The sequence below is a fragment of the Setaria viridis genome, chromosome 8, assembly GCF_005286985.2.
Source record: "Setaria viridis chromosome 8, Setaria_viridis_v4.0, whole genome shotgun sequence".
Lineage (NCBI taxonomy): Eukaryota > Viridiplantae > Streptophyta > Magnoliopsida > Poales > Poaceae > Setaria > Setaria viridis.
In genome coordinates, this window is record NC_048270.2 from 5932485 (window position 1) to 5945706 (window position 13222).

Consider the following 13222-nt stretch of genomic DNA (forward strand, 5'->3'; position numbering starts at 1 on the left):
TGCTCTAACAAACCGGGTGGCCAAACATCCGACGTTTTCGTCCAAGCAGTTCCTCCCAAGAAAAAGCTTTGGTGGGCAGCTCCTCAATATTGTTGAAAAAACAAAACTCGTGTTAAGTGTGAATGGGCATTTCTCAAATTAATCTAAACATAAGGGTTTTGAGTTCTGGTTGTTGATCTTTTTATTTTTCTTTTGTATATATGAGCTCCGTTATAACTTAATCGCCTTGCAAGCAAATGTCGTGTTATATTGAGTTACAAATGGAAATGGGCATTTTCACCTCCCCCTAAAAATATCAGTTTTGAGTTTCTAAAATAAAAGAATTGTTATACGGTGCTGCTAACGCCTGGACTTACCGTCGGACGCTCCGTTACAACATCGAAACAAAGCATCTACAACATCAAAAATTTATAAGTGCAATATTAAAAAATATATGAAAAAACTAATTATGTAGTTTGACTCTAGGATAGAAAATTTCCCCTGCAACATGAACACTATGTTTCATGCAACATTCACTGTGAAACAGGTGGAAACAATAGTTGCATCATCGAAGATTAATTATTGAAACGTCCGTTTTTTTGAATCCGGACATCCTGCTCTTAACATTACCGATTATTATACTACCTGGAAGCTAGGCCCGACAAGCGACAACAGTCTACGACCATCGGCAGAAAGGCTATTCGCCCACTGACAACACGGGTCCAAGCAGAGCAGCCAGAGCTTTTACGAGCACGTGAGGCAAAGCAAATGGCAGCCCCACATTCCCCGATCGCACATGCCTGACGCCGCCCGCCCACTGGACAGACCATAACCAAAGCAAACGGCCATTGAATTCCCACGATCAGGTACTGACGAGGGGTCCCCACGTCAACGGCACTGTGGTGGACCCCGCGCGTCAGTAGCTGACCCGTTGGGACGTCACTTTGGTCGCCACGGAGGGGCCATCGGGCGTTTTCGCTGCCTGAGTCCCAGGACGCATTTTTACAGAACAATCCTTTGGTTAGTTGAATTTTCTGTTCGTGGTCGGGACAAAGGGACCGTGCTGATCACACGACGAATCGGCCAGACAACCAACTTGTCGTTTCTGTCAGTGGGAAATTCAGTTCCTTTGCTTTGTCCTTGAGCAAACCTCGCAATTCGTTTGGTTGTTGGAGAGATAAAGCTCTCTGATTCTTGTGACATGCTTAGCTCTACGATTCCCTCTAATGGTTTAAGAGGCAAAAGTTTATGTTGTTGCCGACAGCAGGATTAAGAATGTGAATTTGGAACGATAAACACTTAAGTAACTATCAACACCTGTCTAGTCATGAAACAAATATTAGTTCACTTAGACCCCGTTTGGTTCCATGGATTAAAATTTAGTCGCTATCACATCGAATATTTTGATACTAATTAGGAGTATTAAACATAGACTAATCACAAAACCAATTAGGCTTAATAGATTCGTTTCGCGAATTAGCCTCCATCTGTGTAATTAGTTTTATAATTAGCTCATATTTAATCCTTCTAATTAGAATAAGAAGATTCAATGTGATAAGAATTAAATTTTAGCTCAAGGATCCAAACACCCCTTTATTTATCCTAACTAATATAGATCCGGCTGCTAGATCGGTACTTCCACGATGATAGAAACGCTACCTATCACCGTTGTTATGTATGCCTCTAACAGAGACAGAGGGGCATAAGTCATGTGATCATGTCTTTTCCCCGTGTCATGCTCCTTTGATTTTTGATTCCACTAGTTGTGACCACATCAATCATCGTCGATCCAAATTTGCTATATTACTATCTCTCACGTACTACTCCTACATAGCCCTATTCCTATCTACGTTTAATGGCAACATACGGAATAATACATTCTACGTGACCATCCGGCTTCCATAAAGGAAGTTACGCTACTTGTGCTACACGTACGCGGTTGTACGCCGTATTGAATCCGAAGCAGTCCACGGCCAAAGTGGGAAGGTAATAATTCGCCCATAAACCCCCAGGTGGCTGTCCATTTCCGAAATAATGTGACAACGACAGGAGTGACCCGCAAAAAGACGCACCTCCCCTCCTCACTCTATCTCTCTCTCTCCTCCCAAAAGCTTTCTCACACATCCCCCCCTCTCTCCGACTCTGTAACGGACGCACGCGCACACACCCCCACACTGGCGCCAGCGCAGTGGGCGAGCCGAGCGAGTGGAGCGAGAGGAGCCGCCGCCGCCGCCTCCTCCTCCTCCTCCGCCGCCTCCTCCGCCGCCGCCGGTGAGTCTCCCGCTCCCCTCCCCGATCTCCGGGCACTCGATCCCGCGCGGGGCAGTGGCGCGGCGCCCCCCGCCCCGCCCAATTGTAGCAGCAGCTCGTGTGGGGCCACCGGGGGGTTCCGTTACCTTTTGAGCGGAGTGCGGGTGCGCGGCGGGCGAGATCTCGCGCCCGGGTGCTCCGTCGGTGGTGGTGGGGGAGGAGGGGGGCGGGATTTTTTGGCCGCTTCCGTGATCCTGACGGGCCCGGTGGGTGCGAGCGTCGCTGGCACTGTGCCGGGAGTGGAGTGGAGCGATCTGCGGGGAGGAGATGGCTGGTTGTCTCGGAAGGGGATGGGCGTAATTCTGCACGAATTCTACGGATAGCCGAGTTATATTCGTTTCGTGAAGGTGTCGGTGTCCTGATCTAAGGAAGCGTACGAATCTGTTTCCTTCGTTGGTTGTAATGGTGTAATAGCAGTAAGCTGTGAAATGGAATGGGAGAATGCACGCTTGATGCTGCTGCAGTTAGGGGTACTCTAGCTTCTAGCCTCATGAACCCCGGTGAGTTCTGGAGAATGCTGTCTCTTGGCTCAGGAATTGAGGGGACTGGCTCCTTCGTTTAGGTGTGTTGGGGAGTGACAGAACTTACATGTGCAATAAGGGAGATGGGTTTCAGTCGTGCGTGAATTTTCTTGAAGGTGAATGCCGGTTGCAGTTAAGGTAGGTAAGAGGATGTGCCGCCTGTGGAATCAGCAGCTTAGGTGATGAGCGTCTAACTACTGATAGTTAAATAAGTGGCGCAGATGCCATTTGTCTGTTTACCATGATGATTCTAACATTGGACATCGAAAAACTCTATTAGAGCAAATGTTGGGGCTTGCGCTTGAGGTTTTGGTTGTCTCCTTACAGTTACTTTTCTTGTACCCTTGAAATGGTGGGCTTGGTGGCTGTAATACAATACAACCTGTAAGATAGAACCTGCCATGGGATCTTCAATGTGCAGAACTCCCTTTCATGCCTCCGTTGTTCGTAATTTGCTGGTTCTTGTCTATGTTGTTAACTTCTCATGCTTCACGTGTTTGTACCAACCACTTCCCACTTTATCTTTTCCAATAAAAGCACAGCCATCATAAGAGATGGTGCTGTACTGCTGTGCCATATTTTGTGAAAATTGATGACAATTTGAGGAAAAAATAACCTTTTATTCATCTTGTACACAGAAAAAAAATTAATACATTTTATGTCAAATTGAAATCTTGAAGAGGACTTGGATTGAAATTATTAGCTCCAGAGATCAGAGAGCTAGTTCGTTCAACCTTGAATTTTGTAATATTTCCTCACAGTATGTTTAAACTATGAGTACTATCTCTTACTCTTTTTCTGTTGGAATGGGATCTTCTGGCTGTGCTATGATGCATCTTGTAATTTGTTGCTTTATGCTTTTAAACTGACATGGTCACATGGATATATTGTTCTCTTGATAATCACTCAATTAAGTAGCGATGCCTCTTTTCCCTTTGCTTTCTTCTTTTCTCCCGCGTTAAATGCAAAAACAGAATGACACAGGCTGGTGCTATGGTTTGTTATGCTAATTAATTTCGTGTTTTATGTTGTTAGGACTTATAAATTAATTCAAGGTCTAAAGCTGTCGATTTAATCATGGCAAATTTCAACTTGTCCGAACATCAGGACTCTCGGGAACCTATGTCACCTTCACCATCCACATCATCTTCCATATCAAGGTATAACACATCTCAGTTTTTTCCCTCTTGCTCATTTACCATGTTTCCAAGTTAGTTCAAAACTGTTAATCAGCAAAAAAATGTTTTATCCTGTATTTGCTCACAGAATCTATTGCTTTCCAAAATTAGCCTAGCTGGTTGCTCCTGTTTCATTTTCATCCCACGTCCTTTTGTTTTTGTTTGAAGTCTTTCCATATGTTATTCTTTCTTATTTGCTTGTGCCTTGGAATCCTCTTTGTTAGAGGTATAAGAAGTGGCAGGTAGCAAACACCCATCCTATATAACTCGTTATTTGTTTGCTGTTCTACAGGGAAAAAGGTGACCTAGCAGAAGTTGATGATCCTGAAAGTGCAATGTCTACTGTTGCTCGATTGTTGGAAGATCTCCATGCTAGTACGGTATCTCCATCAGAGAAGGAAACTACAACCAGAAGGTTACTTGAACTGGCCAAAGCAAAAAAGGAGGCAAGGATTTTGATAGGTAGCCATTCTCAGGCAATGCCACTGCTTATATCTACCCTTAGAATTGGTTCATCTGCAGCAAAAGTAAATGCTGCAGCCCTACTGAGTGCACTCTGTAAGGAAGAGGACCTGCGTGTGAGGGTCCTCTTAGGAGGCTGTATACCACCCTTAATCTCTCTTTTGAAGTCTGAATCTGCTGAAGCGAAGAAGGCTGCTGCTGAAGCTATTTATGAAGTGTCTTCTGGTGGACTTTCGGATGATCACATAGGCAGGAAAATATTTGTGACTGAAGGTGTTGTGCCAACTCTGTGGGACTTGCTTAATCCTAGGTCTTGCCAAGATCGAGTAGTTGAGGGTTTTGTGACTGGGGCTTTAAGGAATCTCTGTGGGGACAAAGACGGTTATTGGAAGGCTACACTTGAAGCTGGTGGTGTTGAAATTATTACTGGTCTTCTTTCATCCAAGAATACTGCTTCGCAGTCGAATGCTGCCTCCCTGTTGGCACGGTTTATCTGTGCTTTTGGTGATAGCATTCCCAAAATTATAGATGCTGGGGCTGTTAAGGCTCTTCTGCATCTTCTAAATCGAGATAATGTCATTTCTGTTCGTGAAAGTGCTGCTGATGCTTTGGAGGCCCTGTCTTCCAAGTCTAGTATTGCAAAGAAAGCTGTGGTGGATGCAGGAGGCCTTCCTATTCTGATTGGAGCTGTTGTAGCTCCCTCAAAAGAATGCATGCAGGGTGAGACATGTCATTCTCTACAAAGCCATGCTGTCCATGCTTTATCAAATATTTGTGGTGGAACAACTTCTCTGTTGCTTTACCTTGGTGAGCTCTGCCAAGCACCCCGGTCGCCTGTTCCCCTTGCCGACATTCTTGGAGCACTTGCATATTCTTTGATGGTTTTTGATGGCACTGATGGCAAATCCTTTGACCCGGTTGAGATTGAAAATACTTTGGTTGTGCTCTTAAAATCTCATGACAGTAAGCTTGATCGTATTCTTGAGGCTTTAGCGAGTCTGTATGGGAATGATTGTCTCTCTGGCAGACTGGATCTCTCTAATTCTAAGAAGGTGCTTGTTGGGCTGATTACCATGGCTCCTGCTGATGTTCAAGAACATCTTGTTCGTGCCTTAACTAGCTTGTGTTGTGATGGTGTTGGAATATGGGAGGCTCTTGGAAAGAGAGAAGGGGTTCAGTTGCTAATATCATTACTTGGGCTTTCTAGTGAGCAGCAGCAGGAATATGCAGTTTCATTGTTGGCTATCTTGAGTGATGAAGTAGATGACAGTAAGTGGGCAATAACAGCTGCTGGAGGTATCCCCCCTCTTGTCCAGCTTCTGGAAACAGGATCTCAAAAAGCAAAGGAGGATGCAGCTTACATCATGTGGAACATGTGCTCTGACAGTGATGATATCAGGGCATGTATTGAGAGTGCTGGAGCTGTTCTGGCACTGATTTGGCTTCTAAAGAGTGGCAGCCCCCGTGGACAGGAGGCATCAGTCAAAGCACTCAAGAAGCTTATACGATCAGCTGATTCTGCTACAATCAATCAGCTGTTAGCATTACTGCTCAGTGACTCGTTGAGCTCAAAGGCTCACGTCATTACAGTTCTTGGACATGTCCTTGTGCTGGCACCTCAGAGAGCTCTAATCCAGAATGGAAGCCCAGCTAATAAAGGCCTTAGGTCACTTGTTCTTGTTCTTGAATCATCAAATGAAGAAACACAGGAGATTGCTGCAACTGTGTTGGCTGATATTTTCACTATGCGTCAGGATATTTGTGACATCTTGGAAATTGATGAAATTGTTCAGCCATGCATGAAGCTTTTGACAAGTGGAAATCAAGTTATTGCAACACAATCTGCCCGAGCTTTAGGAGCGCTATCATGTTCAGCTAGTGCCATGTCAAAAAACAAGATGTCATGCTTAACTGAAGGTGATGTGCGACCCCTTATAGAGATGGCGAAGACATCATCAATTGTTGTTGCTGAAACAGCATTTGCTGCATTAGCAAATCTCTTATCAGATGCACAGATTGCTAAAGAAGCTTTAGATGATAATATTGTCTTGGCTTTGACTAGAGTGCTTAAGGAAGGGAGTTTAGAAGGTAAGATTAGTGCTTCACGGTCACTTCGTCAGTTGCTCAACCAGTTTCCTCTCAGTGAAGTTCTTCCAGATTACTCGCAGTGCTGTTTTATTATTCATGCACTCCTGGTGTGTTTATCTGGCATCAGTTTGGACAATGTTACAAGTTTGGAACCCCTTGATGTACTTGCATTGATGGCTAGAACAAAGGAGGGTGCTCATTTTAGCCCCCCTCTGTGTACTGCCTTTCTTGAAGTTCCTGAAAGCTTAGAACCTTTAGTTCGTTGTGTTAGTATTGGGCTTCCACCTATTCAAGATAAGTCCATTCAAATCCTTGCAAGTCTCTGTCAGGGTCGACCTTCTCTACTAGGTGAATATTTAAACAGAAGTCAAGGATGCATTGGTTCTCTTGCCAGTAGAGTTATGGAGTCAAAAGACATGGAAATAAGAATTAGCAGTGCAGTCATCCTCATATCTGCCATGAGGGACAGGAGAGAACAGTCGATTGATGTTCTTGAAACATCAAAGCTTCTGAAGGATCTGATATCTGCACTCATTGATATGCTGAAGCAACATTCCTCTTTAACATCCCTAGACATTGAAATTTGGAAACCTTACACGGAAACAAGTTCACTAAATTATGAGCAGGATGTTTTGAGTGTACCTGAATTAGGAAAGGTTTCAGAAGAAACTGTTGCTCTATGGTTGATTTCACTGATTTGTTCTTATCATGCACGAAGTAAATATACTGTTATGGAGCTTGGCGGTGTTGATGCAGTATCTGATAGACTTGCTAGCTGTACTGCTAATCGACAGGTGCATATTTCACATCTAAGTTTTCTGTTTGCATATAACTCATATTCTAATTGCAATAAGTTGTTGCTGATTCAAAATCTTCTCTTCTTACAACTGCTGTACTGTTGAGTTAAGGGGTACATAAGGATAGATAGTCTTGTAGCTTGGTAATCTATTTGTACCAACATCTTAGTTTCATTTTGGATTGTCATTGTGACTAGCATGCAAGCATTGATAAATCAAAGCATCCGTATATTTTTATATCCTTGTTTTCAGTAATGCTGGACACAAAAAGGTAGCTCACTTCAAATATTTATCCTCTTTTTTTACTCATTTCTGAAGGAATATTTACTCTGAACTGGGTTCTGTAAAAGAACGAGATTGTTGATTAATTTTAGGTGACCTATTTACACCAGCAAAACATCAGCACATATAATATCACTAGTTTTTCATGTTAAATGTTCCAAAGAAACCCAATGGGATTTCTGGGTGAAATTCTTTTGGACCATTGGTTATCAGACATTTAATGGACACATTCTAGGAAGAGTTGATATGATTTGACATGCTGTTTCTGCGTCCACCCAAAGTTACTGCTTACAGAAAAAAATCATGATGCTAAGTCCTTACCTAGAAAGAGAAGTCCAGTCATACACCCCACAGATAAAATGTGTATGTTTTGGAAGAAGAAATATTTGGTTGGCCTGTTTAATCTTTTATTCCAACTTGCCTAGTAAATTGGTGGAAACTCTAGACTCTAGATTTACCCTTTATTCTTGATAACTCCATTGCTTGGGCACCAGGCACGTGTACAGATGTTATTACACATATTAGTTCTTACTATTCAATTGGCATCGAGAACTGAACAAACAAGAATTGGAATCATGATGGTCCACTTACCATAACTGAATTGTTCTAAAATCCAGAGATTTGATAATTCATAGCCATGTCTTCATTCTTTGTTGCATTACTTGTCTTTTCCATATCGTACTGTTTCTTCTCATATGTCTATTTCCAGGCCTTAATATCTGCTCCATGTTACAGGAACAGTATGAAGACTCAGAAAATATTTGGACTTGCGCCCTTCTGTTGGCTACATTGTTTCAGGATTCAGTTATTGTTCAATCTTCCGAAATAATGCGAACAATACCTTCTTTAGCATCCTTGCTAAAATCTGATGATATCATCAATAAATACTTTGCTGCACAAGCACTGGCCAGCCTTGTTTCCACTGGAAGTAGAGGTATACAGCTTGCTATTGCAAATTCTGGTGCAGTTTTGGGTGCTGTAGCCTTGATTGGACAGGTAGAATCTGATATGCCAAATCTTGTTACAATGGGGGAAGAGTTCAAGTTGGCAGAGAATCCAAGTCAAATAATATTGAGAACCCTTTTTGAGCTTGAAGATGTTTGCACTGGTGCCATTGCTCGAAGGTCCATACCCTTGCTAGTGGATCTACTTAAACCAATGCCAGACAGACCAGGTGCACCTCTGATCGCTTTGCACCTTCTGACCCAGCTAGCAGAAGGTAGTGAGACAAATAAAGTTGCTATGGCAGAGGCTGGAGCTTTAGATGCTTTGACTAAGTATCTATCTTTAAGCCCTCAAGACTCAACTGAAACTACTATAACAAATTTGCTAGGGATCTTATACAGTAATCCTGATCTGCTTTACCATGAATCATCACGTAGCACTTCAAATCAGCTAGTAGCTGTCTTACGTTTGGGCTCGAGAAGTTCTAGGCTTAGTGCAGTAAGAACATTGCAGAAGCTTTTTGATTCAGAGAATATAAGGGACACCGAGGTGGCTCGGCAAGCTATTCAACCATTACTTGACATGCTTGAGTCAGGAACTGAAATGGAACAGCAGGCAGCACTTGGTGCACTTATCAAGCTTTCTGCTGGGAATATCTCTAAGGGTTCTGCTATGTTTGACGTAGAAAGCAACACACTTGAAAATCTTTACAAAATTTTGTCCTTCAGTTCATCATTAGAGCTCAAGAAAGATGCTGCTCAACTCTGCTATATTTTATTTGAGAATTCAACCATACGTGCATCACCCATTGCAACAGAATGTCTTCAACCCCTGATATCATTGATGACATCAGGATCTAGCTTGGCTGTTGAACCAGCTGTTTGTGCTCTGAATAGACTACTTGAAGAGGAGTACAATGCAGAGGTTGCTGCAACTGGTGAAGTTATTGATCTTCTTGTTAGTTTTGTTCCTGGAACAAACTACCAGTTGTCTGAAGCGTGTATCGGTGCTCTCATAAAATTGGGTAAGGACCGTCCAAACTGCAAGCTTGACATGGTTAAAGCTGGTATCATTGAGCATGCACTTGATATGATTCTTGATGTTCCTGTATCTGTTAGTTCATCCATTGCTGAGTTGCTTCGCATTTTGACAAACAACAGTGGCATTGCTAAAAGTTCTGCTGCTGCAAAAATGGTGGAGCCACTTTTCTTACTTCTACGTCGCCCAGATGTTACCATGTGGGATCAGCACAGCGCATTGCAAGCACTCGTAAATATTCTGGAGAAACCTCAGAGTCTAGCAGCATTGAAGTTGACTCCCAGTCAAATAATTGAGCCTTTAATATCATTTCTTGAGTCTCCCTCGCAAGCAATTCAGCAACTTGGCACTGAGGTGCTCTCACATCTTCTAGAACAGGAGCATTTTCAACAGGACATCACTACAAAAAATGCAGTTGTTCCTCTTGTGCAGCTTGCTGGTATTGGAATCTTGAGCTTACAACAAACTGCAGTTAAAGCTCTTGAAAACATATCACAGAGTTGGCCCAAGGCTGTAGCAGATGCAGGTGGGATTTTTGAACTTTCGAAGGTAATTGTCCAGGATGATCCTCAGCCAAGTCAAGCACTATGGGAATCTGCAGCACTTGTGTTATGTAATGTTTTGCGATATAATTCTGACAACTACGTTAAAGTCTCAATGGCTGTACTTGTAAGATTGCTGAACTCGACCACGGAGAGTACTGTCACAATAGCTCTCAGCGCTTTACTTGTTCAAGAGAAAAGTAGTTCACGCTGTGCTGTGGCTATGGCTGAGGCTGGGGCAGTACGTGCACTCTTGGAGCTCCTGAAGAGCCATCGTTGTGAGGAATCTGCAGCAAGATTGCTTGAAGCGCTGATAAACAATTCAAGGGTCCGTGAAACAAAAGTTGCCAAGTATGCTATTGCTCCTCTCTCACAGTACCTTTTAGATCCTCAGTCTAAGAATCAGTCAGCAAAGTTTCTCGTAACTCTTGCACTAGGTGACATTTTTCAGCATGAAGCACTTGCAAGAGCAAGTGACTCTGTTTCTGCCTGCCGTGCTCTTGTAAGCCTACTTGAGGACCAGCCTACGGATGACATGACAATGGTTGCTATTTGTGCACTGCAAAGCTTAGTGATGCACAGCAGGACAAACAGGCGAGCTGTTGCGGAGGCTGGGGGCATTTTGGTTGTGCAAGAATTGCTACTTTCTCCAAATGTGGATATTTCAGGACAGGCTGCTCTTCTAATCAAGTACCTATTTTCAAATCATACATTGCAAGAATATGTGTCAAATGAGCTCATCCGGTCTCTCACTGGTAAGACCATAATTTTTATACTGAAGTCTGTCATAATATTTTATTTCAGATGAAAATTTCTTCACGTTCATGTGCGAAGTCTCATGCTCCTTTATTGTGAAAATTAAATGTTTCTTCGTTTGCCATTTTGCCCTTGATACTATAAACAGGAATATCTAATCAACAGCAGATGTGTTAAGTGACAAAATAATTGAATTGCAAGTGTTTGATGGTTGCTATACGTGCTTAGTGATGGATTGGTTTCATTGTTTCTCTAATGTCGATTGTAATTTATTGCAGCTGCCTTGGAGAGAGAGCTGCTCTCTATGTCATCTATCAATGAAGTTATTCTGAGGACCATATATGTGATATTCAGCAACTTCAAAAAAGTGCGGTTTTCTGAGGCAGCAACCTTGTGCATACCCCATCTGGTGTGTGCCCTGAAGGATGGAAATGAGTCTGCCCAAGAGAGTGTGCTTGACACCCTTTGCTTGCTGAAGGAATCTTGGCCGCAAATGAATGAAGACATTGCTAAAGCCCAGTCCCTGATTTCAGCTGAAGCCATACCTGTTCTACAAATGCTTATGAAAACCTGTCCTCCCAGTTTTCATGAGAGAGCTGATAGTTTGCTTCATTGCTTGCCTGGTTGCTTGACAGTGACCATCATTCGTGGGAATAATTTGAAACAGACAATGGGGGGTACAAATGCATTTTGTTGCCTGCAAATAGGAAATGGTCCTCCAAGGCAAACTAAGGTAATTTCTTGTAGATTTGGTCCTACTCAACAATTCATACATGGTGTGCACTTGTGTCTTTTGCTCTGAAACCCAGTAATGCCAGCAATGAGCCCTGCAACACTGGGAACAGTGTTTGGCAAGTGGTATTCTTAGTGGACATCTTAGTTGATATTTTTGTTGTCTGCAGCAGCTGATGGTTTTTTTTTTCCTGAATGACAGGTGGTTAACCACAGCATCTGCCCAGCATGGAACGAGGGTTTCACTTGGTTATTCGACGTTGCCCCAAAAGGGCAGAAGCTCTACATCATATGCAAGAGCAAAAATACATTCGGAAAGGTATGGCCATATGGACGGCATATCTTCGCCAGTTATCTTTTCTTGGTTAATGCCTGTAATTCCTATGTTACTTCTCAAATGCTGCTATTTTTGTTCCAGTCGACCCTTGGAAGAGTGACCATCCAGATCGACAAGGTTGTCACCGAGGGTGTATACAGCGGGTTCTTCAGCCTCAGCCACGATGGCGGTAAGGATGGCTCGAGAACCCTTGAGATAGAGATTGTATGGTCAAACAGGCCATCCAACGACAGTATGTAGCATATGGCTGATTTACCTGACACCAATCTTATACTACTGGCTTCCATGTAAATCAGCCCCATAATCATCCAAATTCATTTATATGTAGAAAGGTGGGACACTTAGATAACCCCGCATTATCATCATTCAATTATTCTTAGGTCCTCGCTGGATTGTAGCCTTACAGCTGTAACAGATTTTGGACCGGGTAATTTTTTTGTACAGGCGAATATGTTTCCTGTAATTATATTTTTAGTTTAGATTGGTGTGAGACTTAGAAACACAGCTGATAAAGAACATTTATGTGATGTGTGAGGAGATATTGTCTGCATGGGTTATGGGTGTGTGCTGTTCATGTCAACGCAAAATCTGGACCTCAGGCTTCTATGTTGAATAATACAGAACAACTCGGAGGATCTGGAAGATCTGCTTAACTCCAGTGTAGACTCTAAATTTACTCACGAGTGGTACAAGGTGTGCTAGTTAATTTGATCTAAAAATTAACAAGGTAAGCATAATTTAATCCAATCGGTGGCTAAGCCTTTCGAACTCATGGGTAGACGTTCTTGGAATAAATACCACAGTAGTCAGATATTTAATGTAACCATGCGGTATAAATAAATAAAATATTAATAGCATGTGCCATCGGTTATATGAGTCAACAGGCTAAGCTAAAGCATTGTAAAATAACAGTCATGATAGAAGCTCTTGCTAACCATGCGCATATCAGATAGATTAAGAGATCTGATCAATATCTTGAACTTAGACAAGATAGCACGAATGACAGGGTATTCACGTCAATCTATTAACCTACGCTCCCTCCGTTCTAAAAAGAATGCAACTCTCGCTTCTTGAGGAGTCAAACAGTTTCAAGTTTGACCAAATTTATACTAAAATACTAACATTCACATCTCCAAATAAATTTAGTATGAAAATATATTACATGATTATTCTTTCGATGTTTATTTTGTACCATAAATATTAGTATTGTTTCGTATAAATTTGGTCAAATTTAAAATTAGTTGACTTATCGGGA

The 13222-nt window shown here is 42.4% G+C and overlaps 1 protein-coding gene across 2 annotated transcripts; it reads left to right on the top strand.

Annotated features, from left to right (window-relative positions):
* Positions 1-2092: 2092 nt before the first annotated feature.
* Positions 2093-12517, top strand: LOC117833382 (protein CELLULOSE SYNTHASE INTERACTIVE 3). Of its 2 annotated transcripts, none has more exons than XM_034712849.2 (7): positions 2093-2250; positions 3846-3970; positions 4281-7332; positions 8353-10897; positions 11177-11631; positions 11833-11949; positions 12049-12517. In XM_034712849.2, the coding sequence occupies exons 2-7, from the start codon at positions 3888-3890 to the stop codon at positions 12205-12207; spliced, it is 6411 nt and encodes a 2136-aa protein (XP_034568740.1). In that variant the 5' UTR covers positions 2093-2250; positions 3846-3887; the 3' UTR covers positions 12208-12517. The 2 variants fall into 2 exon arrangements, with proteins under 2 accessions (XP_034568740.1, XP_034568742.1); XM_034712851.2 differs by lacking the exon at positions 2093-2250 and adding an exon at positions 2453-2948.
* The last annotated feature ends 705 nt before the right edge of the window (positions 12518-13222 follow it).

Excerpts from the sequence above, each read along its gene's own strand:
- LOC117833382 (XM_034712849.2), top strand. The coding sequence starts at position 3,888 with ATGGCAAATTTCAACTTGTCCGAACATCAGGACTCTCGGGAACCTATG. Across the intron at positions 3,971-4,280 it reads ACATCATCTTCCATATCAAG|GGAAAAAGGTGACCTAGCAG; the intron begins GTATAACACATC and ends GCTGTTCTACAG. Across the intron at positions 11,632-11,832 it reads GTCCTCCAAGGCAAACTAAG|GTGGTTAACCACAGCATCTG; the intron begins GTAATTTCTTGT and ends CCTGAATGACAG.